This window comes from Leishmania mexicana, chromosome 24 (genome assembly GCF_000234665.1).
Source record: "Leishmania mexicana MHOM/GT/2001/U1103 complete genome, chromosome 24".
In the NCBI taxonomy this organism is placed as follows: Eukaryota; Euglenozoa; class Kinetoplastea; order Trypanosomatida; family Trypanosomatidae; genus Leishmania; species Leishmania mexicana.
The window spans coordinates 440,764-454,807 of NC_018328.1; the positions used below are offsets into that span (position 1 = coordinate 440,764).

General features: G+C 58.7%; 4 protein-coding genes across 4 annotated transcripts; all 4 read left to right on the forward strand.

Annotated features, from left to right (window-relative positions):
* Positions 1-1,247: 1,247 nt before the first annotated feature.
* On the forward strand, positions 1,248-3,077 carry LMXM_24_1240 (conserved hypothetical protein; the record flags this gene model as incomplete). Its single annotated transcript, XM_003875889.1, has 1 exon — positions 1,248-3,077. The coding sequence occupies one exon, from the start codon at positions 1,248-1,250 to the stop codon at positions 3,075-3,077; it is 1,830 nt and encodes a 609-aa protein (XP_003875938.1).
* Positions 3,078-4,854: 1,777 nt separating this feature from the next.
* On the forward strand, positions 4,855-5,418 carry LMXM_24_1250 (amastin-like surface protein-like protein; the record flags this gene model as incomplete). The annotated part of the gene is made up of 1 exon (XM_003875890.1): positions 4,855-5,418. The coding sequence occupies one exon, from the start codon at positions 4,855-4,857 to the stop codon at positions 5,416-5,418; it is 564 nt and encodes a 187-aa protein (XP_003875939.1).
* A 2,294-nt stretch (positions 5,419-7,712) lies between these two features.
* On the forward strand, positions 7,713-8,231 carry LMXM_24_1260 (amastin-like surface protein-like protein; the record flags this gene model as incomplete). The annotated part of the gene is made up of 1 exon (XM_003875891.1): positions 7,713-8,231. The coding sequence occupies one exon, from the start codon at positions 7,713-7,715 to the stop codon at positions 8,229-8,231; it is 519 nt and encodes a 172-aa protein (XP_003875940.1).
* Positions 8,232-10,181: 1,950 nt separating this feature from the next.
* LMXM_24_1270 (amastin-like surface protein-like protein) lies at positions 10,182-10,706 on the forward strand (the record flags this gene model as incomplete). Its single annotated transcript, XM_003875892.1, has 1 exon — positions 10,182-10,706. One exon carries the CDS (start codon positions 10,182-10,184, stop codon positions 10,704-10,706), a length of 525 nt encoding a protein of 174 aa, XP_003875941.1.
* Positions 10,707-14,044: the final 3,338 nt, after the last annotated feature.

The window sequence follows — 14,044 nt, forward strand, 5'->3', positions numbered from 1 at the left end:
CAGCGTGGGTCATGGGGGCGGGAAGGGCATGGACGAGAGCGCTTGAAGAAAGGGGTTCCATCGCAAGCGGAACTGGAACCAGCCGCTCCCGATCGAGCTGGCGCGGCGGCAACACGCCCAAGCGCAGTGGCAGTGCTGCCTCGAACGGGGAAGATGAGAGCGACTCGGAGCAGCGCAATGGCGATTCGAACTGCACCAAGAATGACGCAGGAAAATGATGCCTCGCCCTGCACTCTATGTAAGCAGGTCAAAGCCTAGCGCTGGCGGCGGGAAGGGAAGGGAAGGGAAGGGACGGGAGGGGGGGGGCGCGGTGGCCGGAGGGAGCTAACTCCCTCGACGACAAGCTTGCTTTTCCCTCACAACAAGCACGTAAAAGAGGATCCAACGTGTGAGCGCGCGTTTTTTGTGGGGAGGGGGAGGGGGAGGAGGGCCATTATGCGCAGCCGTGCCACCACCTCCTCCTCCTTCCTTCCCACTTTGGCCCTTTGCCTCCGAGGTCTCCTCCCATTCTCCGCCTTCACCCTCGAGAGTAAACCAACAACCACAGCGAACGGGACGCAGCCACACAGAGACACATCATACACGCCTGCATATACATGTATATGTGCACGTGCGCGTACGGGGGCCGCTACTGCTTCCTGGAGAGCGTGTACGCGCAAACTGGGAACGAAACCAGCGGTACATTGCATGAAAAGGCAGCGGTGTATGGGGGGTGTGCGTGTGCGGGCAAGGCGGCTGCGCCTCTCTTGCGCCTTCCCCATTGCTTCCAGGGACCACCGCCTGCTTTTTCATCATTTCTCCGTTTTACTTGTTGCCTTTCTCCCCCTCCCCATTTCCTGTGTTCGGATTGCACATCCGATGTGTGTGTGTGTGTGTGTGTGTGTGTGTGTCGGGGGTATGGCGTGGCTCTACGTACCTCGTCGCACTGCTCGATGCCATATCATCGCTGCTGGTCTTCGCCATGGTTTCTCCGGCGCAGGTGGTCTCCTTCGTCTGGCGCTTCTCTATCCGTAGTAAAGGGAGGAGGCGCCGACACGTGCACACACCGGCACACACGCAGGCCAGCGAGAGAGCTCTCTCCCCCTCTTACTTTCTCTGTCTCTCCACAGCCACCCCCCTCCCCTTTGCGACAGACGCGCAGAAGGGCGGAGCCGTCAGAGTTGGCGGGCGCGGGGCAGTGAGCGTCGCATCAATGAATACAAAACACACACGTACAGAGCCAAGAAGACGCCTGAAGAAGCGGCCAAATGTGGGCCACACTCGCGCGCTACAAGGCCAAGTCGCTTGCGCAGATGTTTCGAAAATTGAAGCTCGCCGGTGCGCACCCCGATGTGCTGTGGGGCATTGATGCGCAAAAGGCGCAGCACAACGGTGAGGAGATGATTCGGCTGGAGACCCTCATGCACGAGCGGGCAAGCCAGGCGCTAGGATCCTCGTCCCTCGCCTCCAACGGCCGCGGTCGCGACAACGCGCCGCAGTTCTTTCTCTTCTGGCTGCAGCCCTATCACGGGTCAGCCGCGCCCGGTGCTGGCGGCGGCGGTGGCAAAGCGGGCTCGGCGGCAGCGACGAGGCTGAAGGCGATCGAGTGCACTATCACCCCCTACTCCGAGAGCCGCATTGTGAAGCAGCAACTGACGAAGCTGTTCGTCGACGCCGGCATCTACGAAGACTTCGAGCTTAGCAGTGATGGGGTGGAGATGAACCTCAAGTCGGTGCTCCGCTACGCCGATGAGAAGCAAAACGAGCACCTCGTCCAGTCTGGCTCTCTCTACATCCGCGGCGACAAGTCAGTGGAAAATCTGCGCCGCTTCAGCGTCCTGCTGGTAGTGGAGGAAGACGGGGTGAGCTACCTCGTATCACTGCCGGAGACACAGTCGGTGCAGCCCACCGGGGCGGGCCAGTACACGAGCACTGTCGGCGGTGGTGGCGGCGGCAGCACGGCGCCATACGTGCCTTCCAAGACGATCATTGGCCCCAACGGGGAGGTGGATCCGGATGTGCAGGACTTCATGACGGAACGGGGCCTGCGCCCCTTCGACCTGCGCATGGCTGGAAGCCACTCCTCCGTCGAGCGCTTCGTCGTCGCCTTCGAGCGGATCGAGCGCATGTACGAGGTGCACCGCGGTCGCGCGCTCCGTCCGTCCGTGTGCATCGTCCTTAGCCTCAAGTCCCTCGACAACTTCGTTGCGCCAGATGGGTCGATTGTACTGTCGGTGCAGCGGATGCCCACGTGGGAGGAGTTCTTGCTCAGTCTGCCGCAGCCCGTCTGGCAGGAGTGCGTGCAGAAGCATAAGGAGTGGCGTGTCGGTTGTGCACCGAAGCTCCAAGAGCGCAAGCGTCAGCTCACACGCGTGGCGGACATGTTCCACGTGTACCGGGTAACGATGGAGTCCCCGATTGCCGGGAGCACGCAGTGGCAGGACGACCTGATCGCCCGGTTTATGAAGGAAGAGACAACCATACGGCGCGCCGTCGCCAAGTACAACCTCAAGTCCGACTTGCTCAAGAAGCGCGGTGAGATACGCATTGTGGAGCACCTCTACAGCGCCCTGCCGGACTCAACGATGCCGGCGACTACCACTGCCGGGGCGCGGAAGGAGATCGGCTTCCGCGTCGGCGGCGACGGCCGAGTCACATTCAACCACTCCATCATGAATACAGGGCAGATGCTCCGCGTGCTCAAGGACAACCTCAAGCGCATGGAAACCTTCCAGCGCCAGCACGACAACGCGATCATGGCGCTCGAGCACGTCAGTCGTCATATCCCGGTGGACTTCAGCGTCGACACGGAGTGGAAGAACCGGGCGGAAGGAAATCTCGTGCTGGACCTGGAGCGCTTCGTGCGCACGATCAAGCAAAACGAAGCGCAGCTTGGCGCCTTTCTGCGCTCCATCATGGATGGCGGGGTGGGGACGCCGAGTGCTGACAAGGTCGTGGTGCCGGCCAACATGCCGGTGAAGAAGCGAATGGTGTGGGTGCTGTCGGACCGCTTTGACACGCTGCCCAGCGGCGTCGTCTTTGTCCCGTTCGACGTCGACTTTGACTCGATCAAGCGCCTTCTTCTCACCCGTCAGTGAGCGCATGGTGTGTAGACGGGGGAGGGGGAGGAGGAGGGGGAAGAGGGACGAGGATGCGTGGCTGCGTCAATGGGAAGGCCGAAGAGCGTGATGGCAGCAGATGATCGCTGGAGCCATTGGCGACACTGGCAGGTGGTGGTTGTGCGCCGCACCGCTGCAGCTGTCGTTGTCTGCGACTAGCCGAGTCACGCGAAGGAGTGCGTGCAGGCGTGCGTGCCGGAGAGAAAGGATAGCCTGTGGATGGAAAAGGGGGCGTCGCACGTTTTGTGTGTGTGTGTGTTGATAGATGTCGGCAGGCGGAGTTGTGAGTCATTGGCCAAGCGTTGGTGATCATCTGTCCCCCACTCCTCTGCCCCCTCGCTCGCTCTGTGTTGGAGTCATCCTTTGCGGTATTCACAGGAATACTAAATCCAAGCATCAATAGTACTCCGGAGAGGAAGTCCCCCTCCCTTTGCTTCCTCGTGGTAGTAGTAGCCGACAGGTATCTCATCTCTCTGCAGGCATGAACACACGCACACGACTGCATGGCGTGCACCTCCTCCTGTAATCTTTGACCCCTTTCGTCTTCGTCGTCGACACGCACACAAACTCCCCCCATCTCCTCCACCTTTTTCCTATCCCCATCCTTCTCCCCATTCTCGACACATTTGACGTGATTGAGGTGTGTGTGTGTGTGATTTTGTGTGTCGCCTGTGTTGCTGTCGGCGTTCGTGTTTCACAGTCGCCGCCGCATCGCCACCACCACTCTGCTCTCCCTGCTTATTTACTCGAAGAGGGACAACGTACCCCACACAACACGCGAGACAACCGCCACCAAGCGTGTTCGCTGCTCGTCACCGTTTTTCCCCTTTTTCCCCTTCACACACACACACACGCATACACACTTAAATCCATACATGCATGCACTCTTGGCGCCCTCACGGGTGCCGTGCTCGTCTCCCCGTGAATGTGGCATGAGTCTCTCTCTGTGCGTCTGTGTGTGTGTGTGTGTGTGCGTGCGTGCCAGCGTCCGACTGCGTCCCCCTTCACGCGCTCGTGAGGCGCACACGAACAACACAAGAAAAAGAAACATGAAAACAAGTTTTTGCGTTCCTCTTCGTGTATCTTCGCTGTTGGTGACCCACCGCGCACGCGTCTCCCTCATCGCCTCCTCCCCCATCTTCACGCACCCCTCCACCGACGAGCACGTGGAAGGCGGAGATCCAGTGTCGCTCACTACGGCACTGCAATAAGCCAACGAAGGAAGAGCATAAGTCCCCGTCGTACACGATGCAGGATAGCGTGAGAGAGAGAGTCCGCGTGGGGGGGGGGGGGGGCGGTATGCACGTGTGTGCATAGGCATGGGCAAAAACACCCATATACATCCACACGCGCCATCCGCTGCTGAGTCGCTCTCTCACTTTGCACGGACGAAAGACTTGCGTGAGAGCTGCACCACCTGCAGCCCCTCCGCCTACCCCTCCCCTTCCCCCCCCCTTCACAGATACACACTGCGCTCTTCAGCACAGCGATCCTGGATGTCCTTCTTCCTTTCACTGTTCTCCCCACTGTACCTCCTCTCCGATTTTCTCCACACACACACACGCCATCCTCACCACCACCCCTCCCCTCCCCTGCCACCGGGTGTCACAATAGAAGCTCTGTCCTCACACTGCAGCTCCTGTCTCTGCCTCGCTCTCTTCACCCACGCTCTTCTCCACGTTCATCTTTCAAGCTCTCACTACGCTACCCTTTCCATCTCCTCATTAACACCTACGGCCACCGCACACACACCAAGATGCCCGCCTGCCTCGCCTACTACACCGGCGCGATGGCCTTCGCGATCATCCACTTCTTCGCCTGGGCCTTCGCCTTCGTCGCCACCCCTACCGCGCAGTTCCAGACACCTGGCCACGGCTGCTACACCATGTGGGGCTACCGCAAGTTCTGCGGCGACGTGCCGTACGACCTGACCGGGGACGCCGCCTTTGGCTGCGCGCGCCGCACCTCCACGATGCGTTGCGCTGCTGCCTTCGGCGTCATGGCGTCCGCGTTCGGCTTCGCCGGCCTCATAACCGCCATCATCCTCAACACACAGATTCAGATCCCCACCATCGTCCCTTTCGTGCTCGTCGCCGTCTGCATCCCGTGCACCATGATCTCCTGGGCCTGCGTCGCCAGCGTCTACAACTTGACCATGTGCGGTGACCGCTTTGGCAGCAAGTACCCCTACACCGCCGGCTTCGCGCTGATGGTCGCGTCCTGGGGCCTGGACATTATCGCCGTGGCCATACTCACCTGCACTAACTGGACGCGCCCGCCGAAGGAGGAGGAGGAGGACGCCGCTGCTGCCAAGCACTAGAAAGGCCCAAAGAAGCTACGCTACGCGTACAACCCAGCAGAACTGGAGTCAGCATATAGGTCATGATGGCGCGTACGGGGTGCGCAAGTGTGGGTGGTACGCGCGCAGCAGCACTTCCCCCGCCCCACACACCCCTCGGCCCATCACGTCCCCTTGCCCTCCTCCCTCCTTTTTCCCTTCTCGCTGCTTTTCCTTTTGTTTCTCTCCCCCATTCATCCCCCAAACGCGCTGGGGGGCACACGTGCGCATGCGGGTGTGCCTCCTGGCGCTTATTTTCTCTTGCTGTTTGCTTTGTGTGGCCGCAGGCCATTACCTGATCCCCCTCCCCTCCCCCCTTCAGCCCCTGTGATTTCTTTGCTCCGTTTTCTTTTTTTTCGGGTTTTCTGACCCCCTCGCCGCGACCGTTTATCTCGTGTGCGCTGTCTGCGGAGCGCTTCTCGCCTCGCTCTCCTTTTCTGTTTCTCGGGGGGTGTCCGAGGGGTGCGTCCCCGTGTGTGTGTGCGTGTGTGCGTGTACGTAAGCCCGCACACACAGAAACACTGGGGGGAAGGGGCAGGGGGAGAGGAGCTGCGTGGGGTGCAGGGACACTTTCGCGCAGGAAAGGTGATAATATCAAAAAAAAAGACTCGGTAAAGATTTCAGAAAGGGACAACTCGAACAACGGGAGATGGAGGCGAGGGGGTAGTGCACGGTGATGTGCAGAATCACAGAGGCAGCGGTGGCGCCCTTGTGATGTGAGCGAGCGCGGGAGAAGTGCGCTACAGGGAGGTGGAAAGCCGGAAAGGCATACGAAACGCGGAAAACAAAGAGGTGCAAAGTGGCGCTGGATGTGCTTGTGCACGGGTTGCTGTTTGTGGGGTGCTCGAGCAGACACACGCACACACGCACGAGCAGTGAAGAAGCAGTAAGTCAACAGCGGCATTTTTTTCTTTCAAATCACCAATCTCCCTTTTTCCTCTAAACGTCTTCGGTGTGTGTGTGTGTGTGTGTCCATCCCCTTTGTTGGCGCTCTCGCTCGCCCGCCCCTGGCGTGGTTCTCGGATTGCTTCGCCTCTGTTTGTGTTGTGTCGCTGGCCATTTCTCTTCATCTAAGGAGCGCCCCTTCTAGACTTCCCCCCCTCCTCCTCCTGTTCGTGTGTTCGCCAGCGACAACCGCCTCCAGCCGATCACCATCACCGCTCATTTTGCTTTTTTACCTTTTCTCCCTCGATCCACCACAGTCATGTGCACTTCCTATGCTGCTGGTAGAAGTGTTCTTCCGTTCATGGAATGCTGCACTCGCGAATCCATGGAGGGGATGTGGGCCGGGGGGAGAGGTACGTCTGTGTAGGAGCGTACGCGCACCTACCCAGGGTTAAAGGATTACTACCGATAAGAGCGACACGTGAGACCTGTACGAGATAGACACAAGCGTGTCTGTGTGTGTGTATGTGTGTCGGTGCGTCTTTGTGAACTGAGAGGTGGATGGCCGACAGAGTAGGCGCAGCTACTCCTGCTGCTGCTGCTGCTCTCCCTCTCCTCACACACGCAGACCCGCTCCCCCTCCCTGCATTGTGCGTCAGAGAGAGAAGTGAAACCGCGTCATGCAGTGGGTGTGGGTGAGGGTGAAGACAGCGGAGGAGTCTCTTCCGCCTTCGGACCTCCTCACCTACAGCCTCCCTCATGCACTCACGATACATGAGCACACCAATCCTCCTCCCTCCATCCATCTCTTTTCCCGCCCCTCATCATATACGTCAGCCCCTCGCACCTTTCCCCTCCCGTACCTATCAGGAACTCTCTCCGTCATTCGATTTTGTTGTTTGCTCTGTTTTGCCGACCATCGCCGTCGTTCCCTCACACCCATTATCCCTCCTCCTCCCCTCCCCCCGCTTCATACTCATATCATCATCACTTCTAGGTACGTACATACGCCTACCTATACTTAGTCCTATAAGCATCAGCCCGCTGCCATCTTTCCTTTTTCCGTTCCCTGTTCTTGTCAACTGCTCCTTACCTCAATCTCTCCCCTTCCTTCAAGCCCCCACCCACCCACCCACACACACACACACCTCTAGGCATTCCCTCCCCTCCGTCTCTGTAAGGCTTGTGTATGTGCTGGTGAGTGGGTGAGCCACATCATCATCTCTTATCCCCTCCCCCCCTCCCCTCACCCTCCCTCTCTCTTCCACTCTTTAAGTCGGCTTAACTGGCATTTTGCTTCCCCAGTCGATTTCCACCTCTCTTTACCACCCCACCCCATAAACCCCACCGGCGTACACACCAGGACCCCTTCACAGCCACCGCACATCGCCATGGGTGCCCTGTGTACGTTTACCGGTATCATCATCGCCGCAGTTCTCCAGCTTGCTGCGTTTCTCTGTGTCCTCGTCGCCACGCCCATCTCGCAGTTCGACGTTAAGGACGGTTCAGGATGTTACACCTTCTTTGGATATAAAACGGCCTGCAGCCTATCTGCCCTTTCCGAGATTGGAACGGCTGCCTTTGGTTGCAAGCAGCGCCGCGACACCATGAGCACTGGCGCCGCCTTCGCCATCATCTCCATCTTCACAACGCTTGTGGCCCTTGTGTTCATGGGCCTAATGCTGCTGCGCATCCCATGCGCGATGTTTCCTCCTCTCCTCTTCACCTGCCTATCTGTTTTTACAACCTTGATCAGCTGGGCTTGCGTGGCCAGCGTGTACAGCATGAACATGTGCAACGGCCCCTTCTACCGCTTTGTCCACTACGGCCCTGGCTTTGGGCTGATTGTGGCGGCATGGTGCCTTCAGACTATCAACGTGGTGGTGCTCTTCATGCTTTTCTTCGGCTGAGAGCGAAAAGGCGGGAAGAGCAATATATGCAAAGCAGGGAGTGATAGGCGAGCGTCTCCTCGTGCAGCTACCTCCCCCCCCCCACACACACACACGCATAGAAGTTGGGTGGAACGGAACACGCTCTTCTTTGTTGGGGTCGTTGTGATAGTGGGTGTGTTTCTGTCTGACGCCCCTCTGCCTCTGATGGCCTCCTCCCCCTCGCTATATAACGATATGTGTACATGTATCATCAGCACTGGCTTCTTTTTGTTGTCGCTTTGCTGTGTGTCTGATACTATTCGTTTCTTTCCCTGTACCACTGCCTCCATCGTGGAAAAAGGGGGGAGCCACACACACACACACACACCTCCCAGTGCGTGGTATCGCACTGGGTCCAGCACCACCACCACCCCACTCTGTGGGAGGAAGGCCGAGCAGCAGCCGCACTTCTATCTCCGCCAAATGCCCAAACCACTTCTCGTGGCGACAGGGCCAGGCACTCACGGCGTGGGGGGAGGGAGGGGAGGTCAGAGCGATGTATCTTTACCGATGTCGTCATCCGGGTTGTGGGCGCTGCTGCGCTGGTTCGACGTGCAACAGTGAGCACGTCTGTACCATCCACGCGGTGGGCAGAGCTTCGGCGTGACCCTGGGGTGTTCCCCATCTGACCTTCACACTGCCGGCATGGTGGGGGGGGAGCTGCTGTGAGGCAGACCCGCGGGGCAGGTCGTGGGTAGGGGTTTGAAGCATAGGTGGTGCTCAGGTAACCGAGTGGGCGCACTGCTGCACTGGCGTGTCTAGCGGAGTCTCACTCATTTTCTAGGGTAGAATGGGCACCTTGAATAAAATCTCTTCCCTTCTCGTCGAAAATGTCTTTTGCCTTCATGTATTGGGAGCGGAGGAGGGGGGTCACGGCCGCTCCTTTGAGCGGCTTCCAGTCGCAACGCACGGGTCTATCTAGCTGTGTGCGTGGTAGTTCTCTTCCCCCTCCCCCTCTCCCTCTCCCTCCTCCTTTTAATATTGGGAGGAATGTCAAGTGGTTTTACTCTCTTGTCTGTGAGCTCAGGTCAGCTCCACCCTGGCTAGCCCTCCCCCACCACCATGTCCGCCACCGGGTGCGGCATGATGGGCAGGGAAGGGTGGACGCCGCACCTTTGTAGAATTCATCGTGATAATTAGCAGTGCTGCAAGAGCGGAACACAGAAGTCGGCTTCTCCTCCCTGGCGACGCCAACCCGTTGATGGCATCGCCCCCGTCGGGTTAGAAACATGGGATGGGTTCCCCTACTCATCAGCTGCCTTCTCCTTTCCCCATCTCTGTCTGATCTCTCACGTGTGTGAGGACAGGAAAAACGAATCATGCAAGAGGAAAAGTGGGATATCACCGAATTACCCTCCCTTCCCCCACCACCGTTTGCGTGAGCGTGTACGACGTGACGGGTTTGTTATAGATGTGGTCGCTTTCTCTCACACCCACCAAGGGAGGAAGGGGCGTTGATGTGCTGACCAGTTGGAGGTGAGTGTACATGCGCCTGTGTCTGTGGTGAAGCACACACACACGCACACGCACAGGCACAGACACACGCTTCACGCGCTGGTACATATAAATACATGCACTTACTTGCCATTTGGCACGCGCTCCACTCCGCCAACGCCATTACCGTTTTCAACCTCTCACTCCTCTCCCCCTCCTTCCCCCCCCCCTTACCACTACCACCACCACCTTCGCAAAGCATAACTCTCAGACACAATACGCACACAGCACCACCATCCGTCAAATAACGTACCGTGCTCTCCTCTCTCCCGATCCGTTTCGCTTGCTTCCACTACTACTATTACTATTACTATAAGCCACCTCATCGTCCTCTCCACCGCTGGCTCACCTGCTCTGCCACCACCACCACCACTACCCTGTTGCCTCGTCTCTCTCTCTCTCCTTCGCTTTCCTTTACGACAAGACGCTGGAAAGATGGGTCTCCTCCCTCCGTTTATAGGTGCCCTCCTCTTCACCGCCATCCAATTTTTGGTGCTGCTGTTCGTCGTCATCGCGACACCAATCGCCCAGATTGAGTCCACGATCAACGAACTGTGCTTCACTTTCTGGGGATCGAAGTCTGTCTGCAGCAGGTTGCATTACTCGGCAAAGGGCAAGGGTGCATTCGGCAACTGTCGCCAGCGTCTCAACAACATGAATGGTGGCGCCGCCTTCGCCATTATCTCCATTTTCACAACGTTGGTGGCACTCATCTTTGGCGTCCTAATGATCTTCCGACTCACCTGCGCAGTCATCCTCCCGCTGATCTTCACCTGTATATCTATTTTCACCATCTTCATCAGCTGGGCTTGCGTGGCCGGCGCGTACACCATCAAAATGTGCGGCGTGAAGTGGAGCAACCTTGCCTTGGTATACGGCCCGGGATTTAAGCTCATGATCGCGGCGTGGTGTCTTCAGATTATCAACGTGGCAGTGTTGGTGCTCATTTCCTTTTTCTAATCACCCAGTGGAGCACCACGTGAGCCACCCGCACCATTCGTGGGCGGTGTGTAGGAGAGGACGCGGAGCGCAAGGTTTACTCTCCCCACCCATTGAGGAGAGTGTGCCACACATATACCAAGAGGGAGCGCGACCCTGCATCGACGAAAATCCAGGAGCTCATTGTGTGCCGGAGTGGTACCGTTTTTTTTTTCCACCCCCCCCAACCCCCTCCCACTGCCTCTCCCCTCCCCCTCCACACACCGCCGTCCCCGACTTCCACATTGGAGTACCTAAGTGATTCCGCTCGTGTGCGTGTGCTTGGAACTTTCCTCTTCTCTCCCAAGGCCCGGATGACAGGGAACGCACCGCTTGGTGCGTGGTGTCGCAGAGTCCAGTGCCCCCACGCTGTCTGGGGAGGCCGAGCAGCCCCCCTCCACTATCCCCGCCAAATGCCAGTCCGCTTCTCGCGGCGACAGGGTCATGCACCGACGACGTAGCGGGGAGGTCGGGGTGAATTACCGCCACCGCTGTCGGGGGTCAGGTCTGGATGGCGCTGCGCTGGTGTGGCCTGCAGCAGTGAGCACGCTTGCGCCACCCATGTGGTAGGCAGAGCTTCGGCGTGGCTCTGTGGTGTCCCCCAGCTGGGTCTCACACTGCCTGCTGGTGGGGGGGCGTGCGGGGCGGGGGCAGGCATGGTGGGTGGTTGGGGAGGGGGGCGGCGTGTGGGACGGGGGCAGGTAGATTGTGAGGCGGAGGACGTGTCGTGCTCTGTGGCAGAGGGGTGTGTGGTGGAAAGCGCAAATGCGAATTCTGTGCGTGGGTCTCCATCTCTCTCTTCTGCCCCCCCCCGTCCCCCTCCACTGGCTCACCACCCGCTCACCTCGTTCGTCCATGTTTCGCAGGCGAACTCGCTCACACACACACACACAGCATTATTGTTTTCCAAAGAGATGGTGATAGGCGAATGTGTGCATGTGTGCATGTAGTTTGCTTAGACCACTGCAATAGAGGCAGGTTCTCTCTCTCTGCACGACGCGATGCGTGCAAGTCCCGTCTCCCCCTTCCTGTCACCTTTTTTCGTTGTTGTTCCCCTCCCTCCCCCCACTATCCCTCAGGCAGGAAAGCCATCAGGGACAAAAAAAACCGGGGTGGCGATACGTATTCTGTGCGTCTGCACGTGTGCGCGCGTATGAGGGACGCCCGGGAGAAGAGGCAGAGTGAAAAAGAGGCGCACGCTCGGTTAGTATGGTGAAGGCGTGCCTGGAGCAGTCCACACGGACGTCCCACGCCCGCTCGCTCCCTCCTGCCTCCTCTTCGTTCGCTGCCCTGCCGAAGGCCCGCGAGCGAGTGCCCCCCCCCCTTCTCCCTCCCCCTCTTCTCCTCGTCCCGGCGATATATTTTCGTTTATTATTTCTTCCCCCTCCCCCTTGTAGGCTCGCTCTATTTATATTGGTGCATTCTCCCTTCTCCGCACATTGCGGTGCGACAACGTTCGGAATACGGTCAAGTGTTTTCTCCCTAACCATTCTCTACTCCAAGCGATACCTTTGGTCGACCCATCAGCCCTACCTCTTGCCGTCGTATTCGGTGAGAAGGGCACCCCCCCCGGTACCCCTACCGCATCTTCCCCATCCCTCCCTCCCTATTGCTACTGTCCTTGTTTTCAGATCGAGTCCCACCTCCCCAGCCGAAGACACAGGCCTATATGTACTCATGCGCTGCTATGAAACGACGCACTCTCTGCCTACCGCGATAGCGCTTCGGTGGAAGCGGCGCGATCGCCCGCACCGCCCAGAAGTCCGATCGACGGAGACGAATGTGCTGACTTGCGAATGACTGCGATGTAGCCCATTCTCTCCCCTCCCTCATCCCTCCCCCTCCTCCTTCTTCACCGTGGATTCCGATAAACACCAACACACATGCACGCATCACGGCACACATTGATTTTTTTTTGTAACTCAACGCGTGCCCTCTGCCACAGAGCATGACACGACATCCCCCCGACACGGCGCTGCTTGCAGGCCCCATCCCCCCGCGAAAAGCAACAGCAGCAGCAGCAGGCACGCATCACGGCAACGCGCCGACCCGGTCATCCTAGCACGGCCCCCGCCTCACAATCTACCCGCCCCCGCCCCGCGGGTCTGCCTCACAGCAGCTCACCCCCCCACCATGCCGGCAGTGTGAAAGTCAGATGGGGAACACCCCAGGGTCACGCCGAAGCTCTGCCCACCGCATGGATGGTACAGACGTGCTCACTGTTGCACGTCGAACCAGCGCAGCTGCGCCCACAACCCGGATGACGACATCGGTAAAGATACATCGCTCTGACCTCCCCTCCCTCCCCCCACGCCGTGAGTGCCTGGCCCTGTCGCCACGAGAAGTGGTTTGGGCATTTGGCGGAGATAGAAGTGCGGCTGCTGCTCGGCCTTCCTCCCTCAGAGTGGGGTGGTGGTGGTGCTGGACCCAGTGCGATACCACGCACTGGGAGGTGTGTGTGTGTGTTCCCCGCTGTCAGAGGCATAGTAGAGCAGCTGGCGATGAACGATATGATTTCCTACGATGTGCACGGTATTATGTGAAGGTGCTCGTGTCCTCCTGTATGTGCGTGTGTGGAGTCATGGCATGTTTCTTCTCGTTTCGTCGTCTCTCCCGCTGTTGAAATCAGGTGTGTGTGTGGGAGGGGGGGGGCAGATGGGAGGGCGAGAGACCGTGGCGGGGTGGAGGAGAAGGCTCGAGCGAGGTCAAGACAGATAAACAGACATGGTTGGTTTTCTGTTTTCCTCCATTGGGGAGAAGGGGGGGTATGGTTGTTCTTTGAAGCATGGCGGGGGTCATCGCCAAGGGAGAGCGACTTGCCGAGAGAGCAGCACCACATGCGCAAGCATTTCATGAGCCCCCCCCCTCCACCTCTCCATCTCTTTCACACAAGACGCATATTCTTGTGTGAAAAGAACGGGACCGTACAAGAGGCAGAGAAGTCACAATGGCGAGAAAGTGAGCGTAGCGGAAGGGAAGGGGGGCATCCGTTGGTCCATCGCTGCCTGGTGAGTGTCGAATCGCGAGGTGTTCGTAAAGGGACCACGTGCAGAGATGAAGGGCGGGGCGGCGGTTGGACTCGCGTGCTTCGGCGCGGTTCTTGTCCCCCTCCTTGGCAGGAGTGGCAATCACGCCTCGTGTAAGTGTGTGCCTGCATGCGTTCGTGATGGGTCAACGAAAAAAAAACGCACCAATCAAGTCGCACTCGGCTATCCGGCAACGCTCCTACAAGGCTTGCACCCAGACGTAGGACACACACCCTTTTGCCCACCCTAGTACAAGTCCACCCACTCACCACACCAAGTTCCGCGCCAAAGAAT